At 41.4% G+C, this 18,357-nt stretch overlaps 1 protein-coding gene across 1 annotated transcript in view; it reads left to right on the plus strand.

The window, feature by feature from the left end:
• The window catches only part of LOC125453365 (A-kinase anchor protein 17A-like), a 34,305-nt gene that overhangs the window by 5,637 nt on the left and 10,311 nt on the right, over positions 1 to 18,357 (plus strand). Inside the window, exons 2-4 of the mRNA XM_048532841.2 lie at positions 8,210 to 8,991; positions 12,898 to 13,046; positions 15,248 to 15,479. Coding sequence (XP_048388798.1) covers positions 8,233 to 8,991; positions 12,898 to 13,046; positions 15,248 to 15,479 — 1,140 coding nt within the window. The 5' untranslated portion in view covers positions 8,210 to 8,232. The remainder of the gene's footprint in view (positions 1 to 8,209; positions 8,992 to 12,897; positions 13,047 to 15,247; positions 15,480 to 18,357) is intronic.

Below are 18,357 nucleotides of genomic sequence, written 5' to 3' on the forward strand. Positions count from 1 at the left end.
GATTTGCCTGTCATATCACTTGCAGGGATCATAATACCTGATTTAGTTGCAGACTTCAAATTGAGTGGATCACTTTGTCATGATCAAACAATTGTCACTTCTGTTCCCTTCAAATTAAGTGTCAAACAGAGAATGCAGAATCAAGGGGTCGGAAGAATTGAAGGGAAGAGAGAAACTTGATCAAATTCCAACTGAGTAAATTATTCGAACTGAATAGTCTGTGTTCTGACTGATTTCATGCTAGGATCTTAAAAGAAGTAGCTAGTGAGATAGTTAATGAATTGATTTAATTTTCCAAAACTCATCAGTTTCAAGGAAGGTTACTTTAGATTGGTAATTTATTAATTCAATACCTTCTCTCAATGAGAGAAAGGCAGAAAGCTGGAAGCTGCAGGCTAGTTATCTTAACATTCTCTTGTAGGGAAATTTGTAGAAGCTGTTGTAAAGATGTTATAACAGGGCATTTGGACAAGTTCAAGGCGGTTTTGTCAAAGGAGAATCACGTTGAATTTACTGGAGTCCTTTGAAGTTGTAACTTGTGTCATAAATATTGGGGACCCAGGGGTGTTTTGTACTTAGATTTCTAGAAGCATTTGATCAGGTGCCACAAAGATAACGATGGAAGAATAAAAGTTCATGATGAGGGCATGATATATTGGCACGGATAGAAGGTTGGCTGTATAACAGAATAAATAGGTCTTTTGCAGGCTGGTGGGATGTCACAAGTGGCATGTTAGAAGGGTCAGTGCTGGGGTCTCAACTCTTTACAATTTGTACAAATGATTTTGTACAAAGGTAAGATGGTAGATTTGCTGATGATACAAACAAAGGTAGAAAGTGAGTTGTGAAGAGGACGTAAGGAGCCTACAAAGGGACAAACGTAAGTTAACAGAATGGACGTTTTGTCAGAGAGAATAAAAAAGCACGTTATTTAAATGATAAGAGATTACAGAGCTCTGACTTGCAACGCGATCTGATGTCATAGAGTATGAATTGCAGAAGGTTAGTATGCAAGTACAGCAAGTAACCAAGAAAGATAACAATACGGTTGTGAGGTGAATTGAGGTTGTAGACTTGCTCATGTTTTGTCGTCCTGCTAGGTAACACTGCCAGTGCCCCTTGGTGAAGCGCTGGTGTTCTGTCCTGCTTGTTATTTATATCCCTCGGTTTGCTGGGGTGGTTGGCATCACTACTGGTTCTGTTTTTCACTCGTTTGTGTATCGCGTCTGCGGCATTCGTGCAGGAAATACAGTTGTTTGCAGGTTGCACTCAGATGGATGGCATTTGTCTCCCATCTGTGGGTCAGTTTGAGGGTGTTGCACCCACAGGTGTTTAAAGTTTTTGAGAAGATTTGTAGCTCGGGTTGTGGATGAGGCTGTATGCAAGTACAGCAAGAAATCAAGAAAGATAACAATACTATTGTGAGGTGAATTGAGGTTGTAAACTTGCTCGCCGAGCTGGTCAGTTTAGTTGCAAACATTTTGTCACCCTGCTAGCTAACGTGGCCAGTGCGCCTGTACTGAAGCATTGGTGTTCTATCCCATTTGTTATTTATATGCCTCGGTTTGCATGTGGGGTGGTTGGCATTACTTTTGGTTCTGTTTTTTACTGGTTTGTATGTGATAGTAGAGAGGCTAGGCATCAATTATGCAGAGCATTGATGAGACTGAATCTGGAGTGCTTTGAACAGTATTGGTCACTGAAATTTTTACTCTCAGGCTTGCATTTCTGTGACGGAGACCATTGAGCTCTCAGTAGCATTGCGTGATGTGCAGGGAATTACAACTGTGGCATTAATGCTGCTGGAAGAATTGAACTTACAAGCTAAAAGCATCAGAAGAAACATGGTGGCCTTTTATAGTTTCAGAGATGGTAGGAACTGCAGATGCTGGATAATCTGAGGAAACAGGTGTAGAGCTGGATGAACACAGCAGGCCAAGCAGCATCAGAGGAGCAGGAAGGCTGACGTTTTGGGCCTAGACCCTTCAGCAAGTGAACAAGAAGGTGGTGGTATAGATCCAACTGATTCCACCATCAACTGTCAGCAGCAGCAGTGGGTAGCTCCTTCACTGTGCACTGCAGAAATTCATGAGGCTTCATAGACAATACCTTCCAAACTTACAATCACTTCAATCTTGAAGAATAAGGGCAACAGATACGGTAGCATCGCCAGCTGTAAGCTCCCCTCCAAGCTACTTACCATCCTGTTTTGCAGATATATTGCCGTTCCTTCAGCGTCGCTCGGTCAAAATCCAGAAGCTCCCTCCCTGACGGCACTGTGGGTCTGCCTATACTAAATGTTTCGAGACAGCAGCTCACCACCACCACCTGCTGAAGAAGAATGAGCAATGGGAAATAAATACTGGCCCATCCAGTGATACTCCTATCCTATGAATGAATAATAAAAACATCTGTGATTATTAGAGAAACGTTAATATTCAGCATAGTTAATAAACTCCATAACATCTGTCTCAACATGAACTCAGTTTTTGTGGCGTATGTTACAAGAGCTAACATAGTGGGTACTACTCAGGCCATATTGTACTGACAAGAATCATCACTGTTTCTTCAAGCAATGTGTCAGTATTTAATTTTCCATAGGAAGCAGACACAATCAGTCCATCCTTTTCTGGTAGATATGACCAGATACTACTTGTAAAACCTTAAGGGCCGGTTCTGTGCTGTACTGTTCTATGTTCTATGTTTACAGATCCTTTTGCTTCATGCATTCCATGGAGTTTGCTTTTTCTGGGCTGTCCCTGCACTAAGTATGAATAAGCCTGGCATATCCAAATTGAGATCTGTATTGCAGCTTGTAGCAATGTTTGTGATCTAAACCATAAACAAACATGTTTGTAACGGTTAGTTTGATGCTTTTATCAATGGTTCTCAGTGCCAGATTGTTTCTGGAGGTGAAATCAGCTGAGACATCTACTTGTTGACATTGGCCGTACTCCTTAAGAGAGAAGCTTATGAAACAGACTTGAAGTGGCAAGTTTGGCCTCAAGAGCATCATTAGCTGAATTATAATGGGTGGAAGTGTTGCCCTGTGCCTGAGGTGGTCAAAGTATTGCCTCTAGGCTGTATAACTAATGCTGGGTTGGCCTATAAACGGTGCATTGTTTGTTTAATATTTTCTTGAAAGTTAGTGTTTAAAGTTACAGTTGATCTTTAGCTGATTTTATTTTGTATGTTTTGTAGTTTTTGGTTTTGACTTTTTGTTACAAATCAAAGCTAACAGGTTCCTGTAAAACCTAGATTTTTCATCCAGTATTAAGTGCTGACTTAAAAACTGCTTTGTTCCGTGTTGTGAGTTTAGTCATTTTTAAAATAAGCATCAAATGAATAAATGTAATTCCTAAGGTTTTATCTAATGGATTTCACTTGGGTTCACTTGCAAGCTTCTAAAGCTTGCTGACAATAATACAAATGCACTGTTGCTTTAATCGCCTTCTGACCTGAATGCAGTGGTGTAATTTACTGGCTAGAGGTTGCAATTCCCATCGCTGAGATCGATGCAATCCATAATCTGTGATGGGGATGAGAAATGCGTCACACATAGTTGGTTTCAAATCCATTCCTATGCCTTGGGTAATCACATTGAAAAATACTTTTTATTGCTGCTTTATATTCATCTCTCTCCTCTCTGCTCACTAGTAGTTGCTGCTTTTCATGGGGAAACAATTTAAAACGTTGCATGCTGAACCTGTAAAGGTCGGGAGTATTTGATAGTCGAATAAGAATTGGTCTCAGATTGAGCTGCAACAGGTGTTAAAGCCTTGCTTCTAGTTGTCATTGAAAAGTTTCTAAGATTATTGATTTCATTCCCTAGGGTAGAGACTTTTGACCTTGGAATACATCATAAAATTTTACAAAAAACACTTTATACTTGGACTTGATATGTTCCACCTTCTTTAGCTTTGCCTCATCTGTAGACTTAGACATTATGTTGATGATTCCTAACTCTACAGCATCTATAACAATATTGAAGAAAAAAGAAGTCCAGAAACAGATACCGATGAGCCTTCACAGTTTTGTAGGGGCAAGAGGAGACTGAGGGGACAGTATTCAGTTGGTTTAAGCTGCTTAAAAGGACCTTGAACTGTTGGCAGCAGCCAGTTTTGTGGAGGTCCCATGCAGGGACATGTTTGTCACAGAAGGTGCATTCGTTACATGGCCCAACAGATTGATTGTTTGTGAATCCTTCCAGTGCACCTTACGGGAGGCAATAAGAACAGGAGTTTCCTGGTCTGCCATCTGCAGAAACCTCAGCTTTACTTTTGTCTTTGAGTCTGGACCAATGCAATGGAGGTCCATGGCCTCACTTTCAGTAAAGATGGATAGAATAAAAGACAACTGACTGTAGTAACAAATGATCACACTAACCCCTGCACCCCCAACATTTTCTCGCTATAGTTTGCTTTCAATTTTTCTATGTGGCCCTGCCACTCATTCCAGCACAGTAATGCCGTGTGGGAGTAGGGAATGTGTGGTTTGGAAGAAGAGCTGACCAGTGCGAACAATCCTTTCTATTTGGGAAGGGAGGTGATAGTGGTCTTGAAAGGGAGGAAGAGAGCTTTGGAAGAGAGGAAGTCATTGAAAACATCAGATGGCATGAACGCCAAGAAGGGAAGTTGGATGGTTAACATTGTGGTAAAAATGGAGTGAGGAGATAAGACATGTCTTCGTGGAGGAATTGATGAACAGGGAAGAACATGCAAGAAAATAAAGAAGGAGATAAGAGTTCAGGGTTATGCTAGAGATTGAGATCCTAATGTAACAATCTGTTACAAAATTCCATAACATTTTGTACAAATAAAGAGTAACTTATTAATACAGTGTGCTTTTGTATCTTGGTCCCTTTCTAATTTCCTGTGCAATAAGAAAATAAGTATCAGTAATGAGTTACACAGGTCCATTTCATGTGGATAGTTTGCAAAGGTTTTTTTGGTTAAGCAATGACCACAGTATGGTTCAGTATCCTTCATTTAACCCATGTGTGTATAGAGTGATTATTTTCAGGCTCTGGCTTGGCTAAATGGGAAGAGTACATTTTAAATTAAAAATTACCTCCTGTGCTTATAACATAGCTGCTAATTTCATACTTGAGTAATTTTTCACTAACCTTATCCAAATGCTTGATGCTAAATTGACAATAAAAGACAAGGTGCTTATTTGACTGTCTGATTTTCACTACTTAGCCTGGTGCTATTGTTGCCTGTCATCCATGTGTGTGCACTTTTCAGCAGAATTGTTGGATATATTTTGGAAAACCTGACTAGTTTAATTCTCAGCTAGTAAGAACTGCCGATGCTGGAGAGTCTGAGATAACAAGGTGTCAAGCTGGATGAACACAGCAGTCCAAGCAGCATCAGAGAAGCAAGAAGGCTGATGTTTCGGGCCTAGATCCTTCTGAAGATATAAATAATAAATAGACTTGGATATATTAAGTATAACCTCAAAAGTTGCAACACAAAGCAGCGACGTGAAGTAAACAGTGAGGATAGTAGCGAACTTCAGGGGAATGAAGGCAGAGACATGCTAAATTTTCAAAAAAAGATTTACGAGGATGTTGCCAAGTTCAGAAGCATGCAAAATGTAACGAAACTTCGTCTTTTGCAAATAATTAACTGCAGCTGATCTAGTATAAGTACATCTTGCATTGCTATTCATTCTACCAGAGTATTATCTGCTTGCAGAAATCTCTTCTCTTCCACAGTTACGTAACAGCCACATAATGTTGTGAGCCTGCCGCTGGATCCCGCAGCATCTATCTGGCCTGTACCCATTATAGTTGAGAGTTGATATTGCTGAACGTATAAGATCCTGAGGGGACTTGAGGGTGGGTGCTGAGAGCATATTTTCCTTGTGGAAAAGCCTAGAATTGGTTGGTACATTTAAAAATAAGCAGCCTGGTTCCATTCCCAGCCAATTCAGCCTCTCCCTGTAGCTCGAATCCTCCAACCTCACTGACGTCCTTGTGAACTTTTTTTTGAAAATTTAACAAAGATTACTAAAAAACAGCTGCTTTCTCAATTTTTCTAGCCACTTTCAAACATTTGTGTATATCCACCCCTCCTTTTTTCTCCTCAATCTTACTGCCAAAGTAAATCACTATAGACTTTTCACTGTTGAATATTAAACAGCATGTCTCTGCCTTCATTCCCCTGAAGTCTGCTATTATCCTCACTGTTTACTTCACGTCAGTGCTGTGTGTTGCAACCTTTTGAGATTATACTTAATATATGCGAATCTGTTTATTACTTACGTCACTGGGGGAAATCAGGTTTCCTCCCAGAGGTTCATGAGTATAGATCTTATGAAATGGTGGAGCAGGTCTTAATATTGTAAAGGCATAATATCGGCATAGAATCCTTAGTGTGGAAACAGTCCCTTCGACCCAAGAAGTCAACTCTGACCCTCAAAGCATCCCACCCAGACCCATCCACCTAATCTACACTTCCCTGAACACTACAGGGAAATTTAGCATAGCCAATCCACCTAGCCTGCACATCTTTGGACTGTGGGAGGGAACCAGATCACCCAGAGGAAACCCACGCAGACATGGGGAGGATATGCAAACTCCACACAGACAGTAGCCCAACGATGGAATCGAACCCGGGTCACTGGTGCTGTGAGGCAGCAGTGCTAACCACTGAGCTACACTGCCACCCTGTATGTGGAGGGTTTGGAGAGGGTACAGAAGAGGTTTACCTGGATTAGAGAGAATGATCTATAAAGAGAGAATGGAACAACTTGGGTAGTTTTATCTGGAGCGGTGGGGGCTGAGGGGAGACTGGATACAAGTCTATATAACTGAGATGAACAGATAGCGTTGACTGCCAGAATCTTTTCTCCAGAGTTAAATGTTTACATGCTTTCCCCCCTAGTATTAATGTGAGGGGCTTTTTTTTTTGTTACAGGGTGGGAGGTATCTTGAATGTGCTGCCAGGGATAGTGTTGGAGGTAGATATGAATATGCAAGGAATGGAGGAATACGGACCAAGGACTGGTAGAAGAGATCAGTTTAATTTGGCACATGTTCAGCACAATATGGTGGGCTAAAGGGCCGGTTTGTGCTCTGTATTGTTCTATTTTCTAGGTCCAAAGGGCTTAATGGCCTACTGCACCTAATTTGTATGTTTTCTGCATTATTTATGAAGGCAGAAAATGTTAGTGATCCCTGGGTAATCCCAGTGAGTTGTGGCTAACTTCCATGTAAGTGTGCAAAGTTAATAGTGATTTATTGTATAGGGTAGTGCTAACAATTTAAAGTTATGTCAAGGTGACCTATTAGGAGAATGTTGAGTAAAACCTGATCCATGTAGACAGTATCTGCTTTGTTACATTGAAAGTTAGGGTCAGAACTGGTAGGGCAATTTTTGCAAGTTAATAAGACATGGCTTCCATTTCCAGAAGGTATTTTGAGTGTCTCTGATGACTGGTTTATTCAGCTAACAAACAGCTCCTCTCCTCTTCATGCATCTTGTCCACAACTGGTGAATGGACCGAGCTTGCAGTCTTCTGGATCTGAGTTGTCAGCCTTTTAGAAATCGGAGCTTCATCAACGTCTGCCTAGCCTGTAGGAGCACCCCCAGACTCTAATTCTGTATTCACTAATGGGATGAGGGTGTCACTGACTGGGCAGTATTTATTGCCCATCTCTAATAGCCCTGAGAGCAGTTAAATCACCCACATTGTTGTGGGTCTGGAGTCACATAAGCCAGACCAGGTAAAGATGGCAGTTTCCTTTCTTAAATGACATTAATGATCCAGAAAGAATTTTTCTGACAATTGGCAATAGTTCACGATCATCATTAGACTCTTAATTCCAGATATTCAATTGAATTCAAATTCCACCGTCTGCCAAGGTGTGATTCGAACCTGGCTGCCCAGAATGTTGTCTAGGTCTCTGGATTAACGGTCCTTTGAAAATACTGCTAGGCCGCTGCTTCCCTTCCCTCCCTCCAGTGAACTGGTGCAGAAATGGTCAGAAATCACACAACACCACGTTATAGTCCAACAGGTTTATTTGAAAACACAAGCTCGTTGGACTATAACCTAGTGTCATGTGATTTCTGACTTTGTCCACTCCAGTCCAACACTGGCACCTCCACATCGTGGTGTGGAATTGGGCAAGGGTCATGTAATCTCTTAACTGCAGCAAAGTGCTGTTTGCTCCAATTAACACACTGTTTCCTTTTCCCAGGTAAATTTCTAACCACTATTAAGATGGCTGCTACAATAGTGCATGATACTTCAGAGGCCGTGGAACTATTTGCCCCACAGGGCTTATTTCTGAAGCCAATCGCTAAGCTGACTCTTAGCGTATCACTCCCCCAGCTGAAGCAACCAGGTAAGTCCATATCAAACTGGGAGGTGATGGAGAGACTCAAGTACATGGTTCACCCTGAGCAATTTGCTACACTGCGTGTGTCCAAGAGCACAATGGATTTTGTTCGCTTTGAAGGGGAAGTTGAAAACAAGAACATGGTGAAAACCTTCCTGTCCAAACTGGACAGTAAGACAATTAAGCTCAGTGGCTTCACAGACACCTTAAAAGTGCGAGCAGCTGAAGTGAAAATAGATTTCCCGACCCGTCACGACTGGGATTCATTCTTTCGGGATGCCAAAGACATAAATGAGACCTTACCAGGTGAGAGGCCAGATACCATTCATTTGGAGGGGCTGCCATGCAAGTGGTTTGCCCTGAAAAATTCCAGTTCAGAGAAGCCAAGTGATTTCATCCTGCGCAAGGTATTTGAAACATTTGGGGAGATTCGAAACGTGGACATTCCAATGCTCGACCCTTACAGAGAAGAGATGACTGGGAAGAACTTCCACACTTTCAGCTTTGGGGGTCACTTGAACTTTGAAGCATATGTGCAGTACCAGGAGTATATCGGATTTGTGAAGGCAATGGATGCCCTCAGAGGAATGAAACTGCTGTACAAAGGGGACGATGCAAAGGCAGTGGCTTGCAGCATAAAGGTGAGTGCTTGATACATTCTGTGCTGTTTTGGGCACTCTGGTAGAACAAATACGAGAGCACTTCATAAAGTATGTGGTAGATGATGCATGGGATGTAGCTAATAAGGGACCCTTTTGTAAAACAACGTGTATTTTTTGTTCCTTTTGCGTGATGATGACTGAAAACTTAGCTTAGACAAAGTTTTAAGGAGTATCTTGAGGAAAGCGAAGTAGAGGGGTGGAGATGTGTAGGAAGTGAATTCCAGACTTTAATGTTGTTGGCATTAGCAATTAAAATTACAAGTCCCTAATTAGCTGTTTGTGTGGAAATGTGGCATTGGAGGCGATCAGAAGTAAGGAGAGACAAAGACACGAAGCAATTTGAAAATGAGGATAAGAATATTAAAATTAAATATTTTACTATGCATTCACGGGATGAGGGTGTTGTTTCCCCATCCTTAAATGCCCAGAGGGCAGTTAAGAGTCAGCCACATTGTTGTGGGTCTGGAATCACGTGTAGGCCAGATCAGGTTAGGATAACATGTTCCTTCCATAAAGCACCTTAGTGAACCAGGTGGGTTTTTCCAGTAGTTAGCAATGGACTCATGGTCATTATTAAACTCTTAATTCCAGATTTTCATCTGCTGTGATGGGGTTCAAACCTAGGTCCCCAACACGTTATCTGGGTTTCCAGATTAACAGACCAACAATAATACCACTAGGCCACTGCCTCACAATATTGTTGCTTGGCCAAGAGCAAGTGTATATCTTTGAGAACAGGATTGGTAGGTGTATAGTACTTGGTGTGAGGCAGGACAAGGCAGTAAAGTTTTTTTTAATGAATTCAGGCAAATGTGGCAAGATTTGAATCCCCATCGGGAGAGCTTTTGATAAGGTGTGAATAAGTTTATTTAGCATCAAATGGGCTGAAGCAAGGGAAAATTGGGTAATATTGCAGAGGCGGAAATTGGCTCCTTGGTTAGTGTCAGATCAAAAGCCTCTGCTATTTATGATACCAAGTTTGCGAACAAACTGGTATAGCCTCGGAATGCAACCTTGGGAGATGGATGAGTCGGTAACCAGGGAATTGACCAAAATTTATTCTTCCCAATATTTACTTCTGAGGAGTTGTCTGCTATCCATTGCTGGTCATCAAATAAGTAATCTGATAATTTGTTAGCAGTGGAAGGGTTTCAGTCTAAACTAGGGGCTTGTATCTACACAAACAAAACTACGAAAGTGTGAGAGGTAAGTTGGCTAGTATAACTTCATTTAAAGGCATGACAGTGGATAACAAATGCATGCATTGTGAAACTTATACATTACATACTGGTGCACATGGCTAAAAATGCAATTTGAGGATAGTATAGATGCAAAGAGGAGTCGTATAAAATTGTTCGAAAAGATAGCAAGTAATTACATAACATAAGAACTAAGAGCAAGAGTAGGCAATTCAGTTCCTCAAGCCTGCTCCACCATTATATTACAATCATAATTGATCTCTTCTCAGCCTCAATTCCACTTTCCTGCCTGATCTCTCTCTAACCCTTCAGCCCAGTACAACTTAAGAAACCTGTCTGTCTCCTCCTTAAATTTACTCAATGTTCCAGCATCCACCACAAACTGGCACAGCGAATTCCACAGGTTCATGATTCTTTGAGACAGGTAATTTCTCAATCTCTTTGGACAAATTCGTCATCTCAGGAATCAATCTAGTGAAACTCCTCTGAACTGTTTCCAATGCGATTACATCTCTTCCCCCCCCCCCCCGCCCCCCCATCAAATAAGGATCTTAAATTGTATGCAGTACTCCAGCTGTGATCTAATTAATGCCTTTTACAGTTGCAGCAACACTTCCCTACTTCTATACTTTGTTCCTTCAGCAATGAATGTCAAAATTCCATTTGCCTTCCTTATCGCCTGCTGTACCTGCATACTAGTTTTCTGCAGTTCTCGTCTGAGGAAATTCAGGGTTTAGGATAGGCCATTTCAGACTGAGATGAGAAGAAATTTCTTCACTCAGGGTGCTGCTTTTGTGGAACTGTGTACTACATTAGGCTGTTGAGTTACTGTTACTGAATATGCTTGAGAAATAAATAGATTCCTAGAACTGACAAGGTATGTGGAGATGTGTTGAAATAAAGGGTCAGCCACGAAGGGTAGAGCAATGATCTGATGGACCAAATGTCTCTCCAGGTCTGAGTTTCCATGTTTCTCTTAGAGAAAGGTGGTAATGAAATAGAGCTGAGTATAATCAGTGAACATGAGAAAATTAATGCTACACTTTAGATTATGTCACTGTGGGGCAGCATGTAGATGGGAAATGGAATGGCAGCAAGGATAAATTGTCATTTGTCACTACACCTCAGACCAGAGGACAAGTTGAGAAGGAACTTCTTTCATGGTAACCTCAAGTGGCGTGAGAATTAAACCTATGCTGTCAGCATTATTCGGCATCACAAACCAGCCATCTAATCAACTAAGCTAACTGACCCACTGTACCAAAGATAGACAGACAGAGGTAGAAGTACAGGCAAGTACATTGCAGTTGAGAGTCTGGTTATAGTCATTTTCCAACCAACCTGTTTAGAACTGTTGTTACACAGTTCATTTGGAGCAGGTTGGTCTTGACCCCGGACCTCCAGGCGCAGAGCTGGGGAAGCTACCTCTGCGCCACAAGAACCTCTAAGAATGTGGCTATAATTATGTAGATATGAGTAGAATCGTGAGCAAACTGTCCCACCCAACTGGATAACAGTAGAGAGATCTTCAAGAGGAATGGTTATAGAGAGCAGTGTCAAAGGCTGCAGATAAGAAAAAGCCAGGATGTGTAAGGATGTCACTTGTAACTGATAAGAGCAGTTTAAATACACTGATGGGAGCATAAATCTGATGAGAGGGATTCAAACATGGAGTTCCAGGAAAGAGGGAACAGATATGGAAGGTGATAACGTGCTCAGGAATTTTAGAGGGAAAGAAAATTGCAGATAGCTTGGCAGTTTGAATTGGTGGTTTTGAGTTTTTCTGGGGCAGGGTGATGGTGCACTGATTATAGCATTTCCTAAAGAGAGGCAACCATTAACAATATCAACTAACATTGATACAAGGCAGAGACGTAGGATGGCCATTAGTTTAGTCTAAATAGGATTGAGGGAGAAGAATATGGATATTATGAACAATGTGAGGTCAGAGTGGCAGGTGGGGACTTGGGGTGAAGCAAGAGAAAATAGCATTGTAAACTGAAGGAGCAAACCTTACAGGAACATTCAAAAAGTAGGTATAGAATTATGTAATTGTTCTAATCAGGAGTACATCTACTGTCATTGCTAACCATAATTTGAAGTCTGTTCATGCAACATGTAGCATGTGTGAAGTAGCTGGAATGCCAAGTAGGCTGGGTAAGCTGTTTTCTTGTTTACTTGTAGGCTGTCTGGGTCATGGTAACATTTTGTGTTCAGACCGTTGGAGGATACCGTGCACAAGCAAGTGTGAGAAGGAAAGGTTGACCTAATTTCAAACCAAGGACCATCTTGAGCTGAAAAGGTTTCACAGCATCTTTTTGGAATGGTCACTTCTGGTATACCATGGGGAAGCACCCTCTCTACTATAATAATATTTTGAGTTCAGTGAACTTTGTAAATGAGCTAACTTAATTTGGGAGATATGGCTATGTTTGATGTGGAGCAGGCACCAAACCCTTGAGTTGGTAATGCACACAGTTAGAGTTTAGCACATATTTGTTGGGAAGGGGATAGATGTTTTTTAGCTGTTTGTATCAGATATCCTGATGAATGATGACCACTTGGCTGAGGTAATGCAATGCTGCCAGATACTGTGGGTCTATTCCTCGGGGGGAATCCAGTGTCCGAAGTGAAGGGAAATAAAGAAGGAGATGTAAAGGAAGAATTCATAATACTTGTCTTTCAGGTGACCTTTGACACAACAAAGCACCTGAGTGATGCTTCCATCAGGAGGAGACAGATGGAGAGACAGAAGCTGCAGGAGCTGGAACTGCAGCGAGAAGAGCAAAAACGTCGGGAGAAAGAGGAAGAAGAGCGAAGAAAGGAGGAAGAAAGGTATATTGGATAAAATTAGTGTTTAAATAGCAGCTGCTTCTTCACATAAGGAATGATCTTATATCAAAGGGACAAGAAACCTAATGTAATAAATTTAGTACAGATCAATTAGTACTTCTCCAGAGATTACCATCTTACTTAATTCAGCTGATGGCCACAGAGCTTCCCCATTCCCTTACATTCTGCTCCTGGTCTCTCAGGCTTTAAATTCGCTATCACTTCCATCATTCCAGCTGACTCTGCATAGGCTATAGCCAACTTTACTGTTAGTATTTGGGAATCAGTGTGGTCTTTATCCTTCAATATACACCAGTTCTTTCATGGGGAAATACAACACATCGGCTGGGACTCACCCTCCCTAGAAGTGGCTGGAAGTAATGACTACTTAGGGCCTCAATCCATTAGCACTATGACCTTTGTTTCCAATAGGTGAGAAAAGTGACGGCCTTCCCAGCTACTATAATGGATGCTTTACCTGTGAGGTTGTTTAGAATGTTTTGCTCAGTTTGCACTAGTATTGAGGATGTGTACTCAGAGGCATGGATGGGGGTGGAGGCAGGTAGTGACCACTGAAGATTAGAGTCCTGACCTTCCTTCTGACCCACCTCTACCCATGAGTTCCCGTCCCGCACCCCAGCCTTACACTGTACACAAAAGTAAACAAAATTATGTTTGTTTGTGTTGCTCCTGGTCTTCAGTATTGCTGTGCAGCCATCACCCTGAGCAATTGATGTAGCACTGCTCCTTACAACAACTGTGGGCCTCTGATTGCCAGCAGTTTCAGGCATTGTAGGATGTTACGATCCTGGAAATTGATTTGAGAAGTCTGCCAAATCACCACTAAAGTGCATGATTGGCAGTTAACCTGGTGGGCTTTCTCATTGACCGGGTTGTGGTTGGCCTCAATCTTAAAGATACCTGCCCCCGTACTTGGATGATAAAGGTAAAATCCCAGCCGTTGAGCTTAGGAAGTATGGAGGCAAAAGCCATTGCTCCTGCTTGTGAATGTCTTTCACCTGACGTTTTAATTTCAGGTTACTCCATTGAATGAAGTCACACTACTCAAAATTACTTATAGACCTTTACAGCACATAAGGAGGCTATTTGGCCCATGCTATTTATGCTGGTTAACAACACTAATCCTGTTTTCCATCTTTAGCCCCATAGACCCCTGGAGGCTGTGGTGATGCAAATTAATAAACTTTGATAGCAACTTTCAGTCCCAGGATGTCCACTTCAAAGAAGAGCAAGGGCTGCAGGTATCATGGGAACACCATTGCTTTCTAGCTGTTCCATTTTGATTTGACTATTCAACACACACGTGGTTTGATCAACTTGAATTTTTTGAGTTCTGAGGAGGGGTCACCAGATCTGAAATCTTAACTCTGACTTTTTCTTCACAGACCTGCTGAGCTTCCAGCAACTTCTGTTTTTGTTCTTGAATTTTCTACCCCTTATTATTCCAATTCTCCAGAATGTTGTATAGCCAGTAGAACTGTAGAATATAGTTTGTAAGGTGTCTATAATCTTCCTCCTCTGTTCCATCTGGGTTGGGACACTGACTCCTCTCTAGAGGAACATCCCGACTTTTCACTGGCAGCTTTTTGTTATCTCAGTCAAGTGATCATTCTCCAAGTCATGTGGCTTTGCTTTACATGGCTTTATGAACTTAATGACATATTTTTCTTAAAAATATCACAGCCTGCTCTCAATATATTCAAAACTCTCCACAACCTGGTAATTACTGTCGGTCGTATGAGTGGTGAACAATATTGTGTATGATATTTATTGGTTTGTTTTAATGTTAGCTTGGGCCCATTTTAAAGTAGACTTGTAAATTGTTTTGTGAGCATTTAGGCACATCAATGAACATTTGCTTCACTGATTTTAACTTGAGTCATAAAAGTACTGCAGTGTTATTGAAGTATTTTAACTGCTTCCAGCATTGCTCACAGTGTGCTGTGTTCAATAAATTTGGTAATTTGTAATAATGGAAATAATCTATTTAACAATAAAAGAAAATTTAAATTTGTCATTGACTAAGACATTTTTATCTCTTGTTTTCGTTCAAAGTGTGGCAGTCTGTCTTCTCTCTGCATGGATACTAATATTTACCGACACATGAACCAGCATATCATTCCTGAAATTACAGGTCCGGTAAGATTTGCTACTAATTGGATTTTTTTCTCGGTTCTCCCCAGGAAGCAGAGAGAGCTGGAAGAGCAAGAGCGGGAGAAGAAGAGAGAAGAAAAGGTTAGAAAGAGGGAACAGAAGCAGAAGGAGCGTGAAGAGCGGCGAAATGTGCGCAAACTGCAACGGGAAGAGCAGAAAAGGCTGCAGGAAAAAATCGCTCTGGAGGAACGAAAACTCCTTTTAGCACAGAGGAACCTGCAGTCTATCCGCCTTATTGCAGAGCTGCTAAGCAGAGCCAAGGTGAGAGTGCCTGAATTCTGGAAGATCAGGTTAGGATGATGTGTTTACGTGGCTAACCATGCTGTAATGATGATCAAAATGTCCTGTGTTTTGGCATCATGAGCTGTGACTGCAGGGTTTTGTTTGTTATCTTGTATGTGTTGTCAGGGCCTTGAGATTAAGCAACTTGTCACGCCTAAAATGCTTCCTATGTGGTGTTCAGAATATAGCAAAAGAAACATCGATTCAGTTTGATTCTGTAATTCTTAGTACAATTGCTTAACTATTGTAGTGTTGGGTATAGCCCACCTCTCGTTTGAAGAAAGTATTTCAAATTGGAGAGGCTTTTGGTGCAGACAATTTTAATAAATTATATCTCAGCTCTGCAGGGAAGGGCATGGTGTAATAGTCATACCACTAGACTAGTTAGTTATCCAGCGTTCTCTGCCAATGCTGTGGAGATGAGTATGACTCCCTTTCACACAGTGAAAGTTTAGCTCAATAAAAAGCAGACCTAATGGTAACTGCAGTTGTGATTTGTTGTAAAAACCCATCTGTTTTACTGAGATCCTTCAGGGACGGAAATATGCCGTCCTTACCTTGTCTGACATGCATATGACTCCACAGTCCCTGTAATGCGGTTGACTTCTAACAGCTGTCTGTGCAAATGGGAATAGGTAATAAATATTTGCCTAGTCAGTGACACCCACATAACTTGAAAAGAAGCAGCATTTTGCCTGCTCCTGGAACTTCTAATGTGAGGTTGTGATGTGAAAAGGGGCAATTACACTAATGACCCTAGCCTTTGATAATATTGGACGAGTCAGATTCCACAATAAAACTAGGCAAAACAGGTCATATATTTAATGTTTCAACTTGATTAACAGAGTGTTTAGTCAATGTAACATATTTACATAGGGCTGTAGATTTTGCTTAACCAATTTAGCATATATTTATTGCAAGGAAAATGAGGAGAACAGAGCTGTTTCTATATAAAATATTTATTCTATAGTTAGATCTTAACAGCTATTAAAATAAAGTTTCATCCTGTTTACGAACAATATATATTTCAAAGATGCATTTCCAGAGAAACATCACTGACCTCAATTTTTTTAAACCTTGATTTAACTGAAGTATCCCAGTTTCTTTCCATTGGACCTTTTGAGACTGTGTTTAGCACAATTTCTTTTTGTTTGATGACTTGGACCTTGCACAGTTCTGGGGGTCCACACTTTCTCAACTTGAAGATTTCTACATCAGCCATCTTGGCTTGGAAACTCTGAACTGAATTTTCAACCTTCTGTTCTCATAGAAACTAAACTAATTATCTTAATCTGAGATAACAACGTGTAGAGCTGGATGAACACGGCAGGCCAAGCAGGAAGGCTGACGTTTCGGGCCTAGACCCTCCTTCAGAAATGGGGAAGGGGAAGGAGGTTTTGAAATAAAATAGGGAAAGCGGTTGGAGGCGGATAGAAGATGGATAGAGGAGAAGATAGGTGGAGAGGAGACAGACCTGTCAAAGAGGCGGGGATGGAGCCAGTAAAGGTGAGTGTAGGTGGGGAGGAGATAGATTAGTCCAGGGAGGACAGACAGGTCAAGGAGGCAGGATGAGCTTAGTAGGTAGGAGATGGGGATAGGGCTTGAGGTGGGAAGAGGGGCTAGGTGGGAGGAAGGACAGGTTAGGGAGGTGGGGACGAGCTGGGCTGGTTTTGGAATGCGGTAGGGGGTGGGGAGATTTTGAAGCTTGTGAAGTCCACTTTGATACCATTGGGCAGCAGGGTTCCCAAGCAGAATATGAGTTGCTGTTCCTGTAACCTTCGGATAGCATCGTTGTGGCACTGCAGGAGGGCCATGATGGATATGTTGTCTGAGGAATGAGATGGCAAGTTGAAATGGTTCGCGACTGGTAGGTGCAGTTGTTTAGTGCGAACCAAGTGTAGGTGTTCTGCAAAGCGGTCCACAAATCAACTTCTGTAACAGACTCCAGAACAGAACCCATTCTCAGCCCAGGGAAGGCCTGGATGTGATTATTTTTAATTTTGATTTGAAGTGCAGCAGCATATGCTCACAAAACATTAAGGATACTGGGCCAGGACATCAAGATTGAATTAGATGAGTGCTGCCTTGCCATAACAACCATTCTGAAGAAGTTTCTCATCCTTCAGAGGAAGTCAACACTTTTAAGAATGTATGGATTCATCTAGGATTTTGTGAAATTTCCACAGGAAGTTTGCGCATGTTGTCATACCAGCATTGCCCTAAACCCCCAACAAAGATCCTTGCCAAGAACTGTTTGTCCTGCAAATGAGTGTGAGTCAGTGGATTGTCCCTTGGATTCAGCGAGTTTTTTTGTGTAGTTTTAAAGGAACAAAAGGATTTAAAATTACCAATAAATTTCACACAAGTCCTTTTTTAGGACAGACAGTTCTTGGGCTATAAGTTTGGAAAGTAGAGAGTTTGAGTTAAAACTACCAAGGGGAATTGCCATTGAAGCTGTCCTACCAGTTCAATGGTTTTACTTAGTGAGTAAAAGATCATAAATTCTGTAATAGTGGGGTCATTGACAAACCAGTATTTACTTCTTATCCCTAAAAGGCCATGGGCAGATTGCATGGTGTGCAAATGCCTTGTTGTAACCTCTCTGAGAGACAATAATACATACATAGATGAAGATACAATGGAGATGCTTAGGGTTCTATAAATTCAGTTAATTTATTAAGTATTCAAACAAATAACATACGCTCTTAACTATTTAGAGATATTTTAGTCACAGTCTTTTACTACCCTGATTTCTGTAACAAAACCCGAACATTACTAGCTGGGAGAGTTGGCAGCTGGCCAGGCTGAAACTCTGCTCAGCATCTTCACCACATCTACTGACTTCTTACAGCGTGAA

This window comes from Stegostoma tigrinum, chromosome 6 (genome assembly GCF_030684315.1).
Source record: "Stegostoma tigrinum isolate sSteTig4 chromosome 6, sSteTig4.hap1, whole genome shotgun sequence".
NCBI classification, from domain to species: domain Eukaryota; kingdom Metazoa; phylum Chordata; class Chondrichthyes; order Orectolobiformes; family Stegostomatidae; genus Stegostoma; species Stegostoma tigrinum.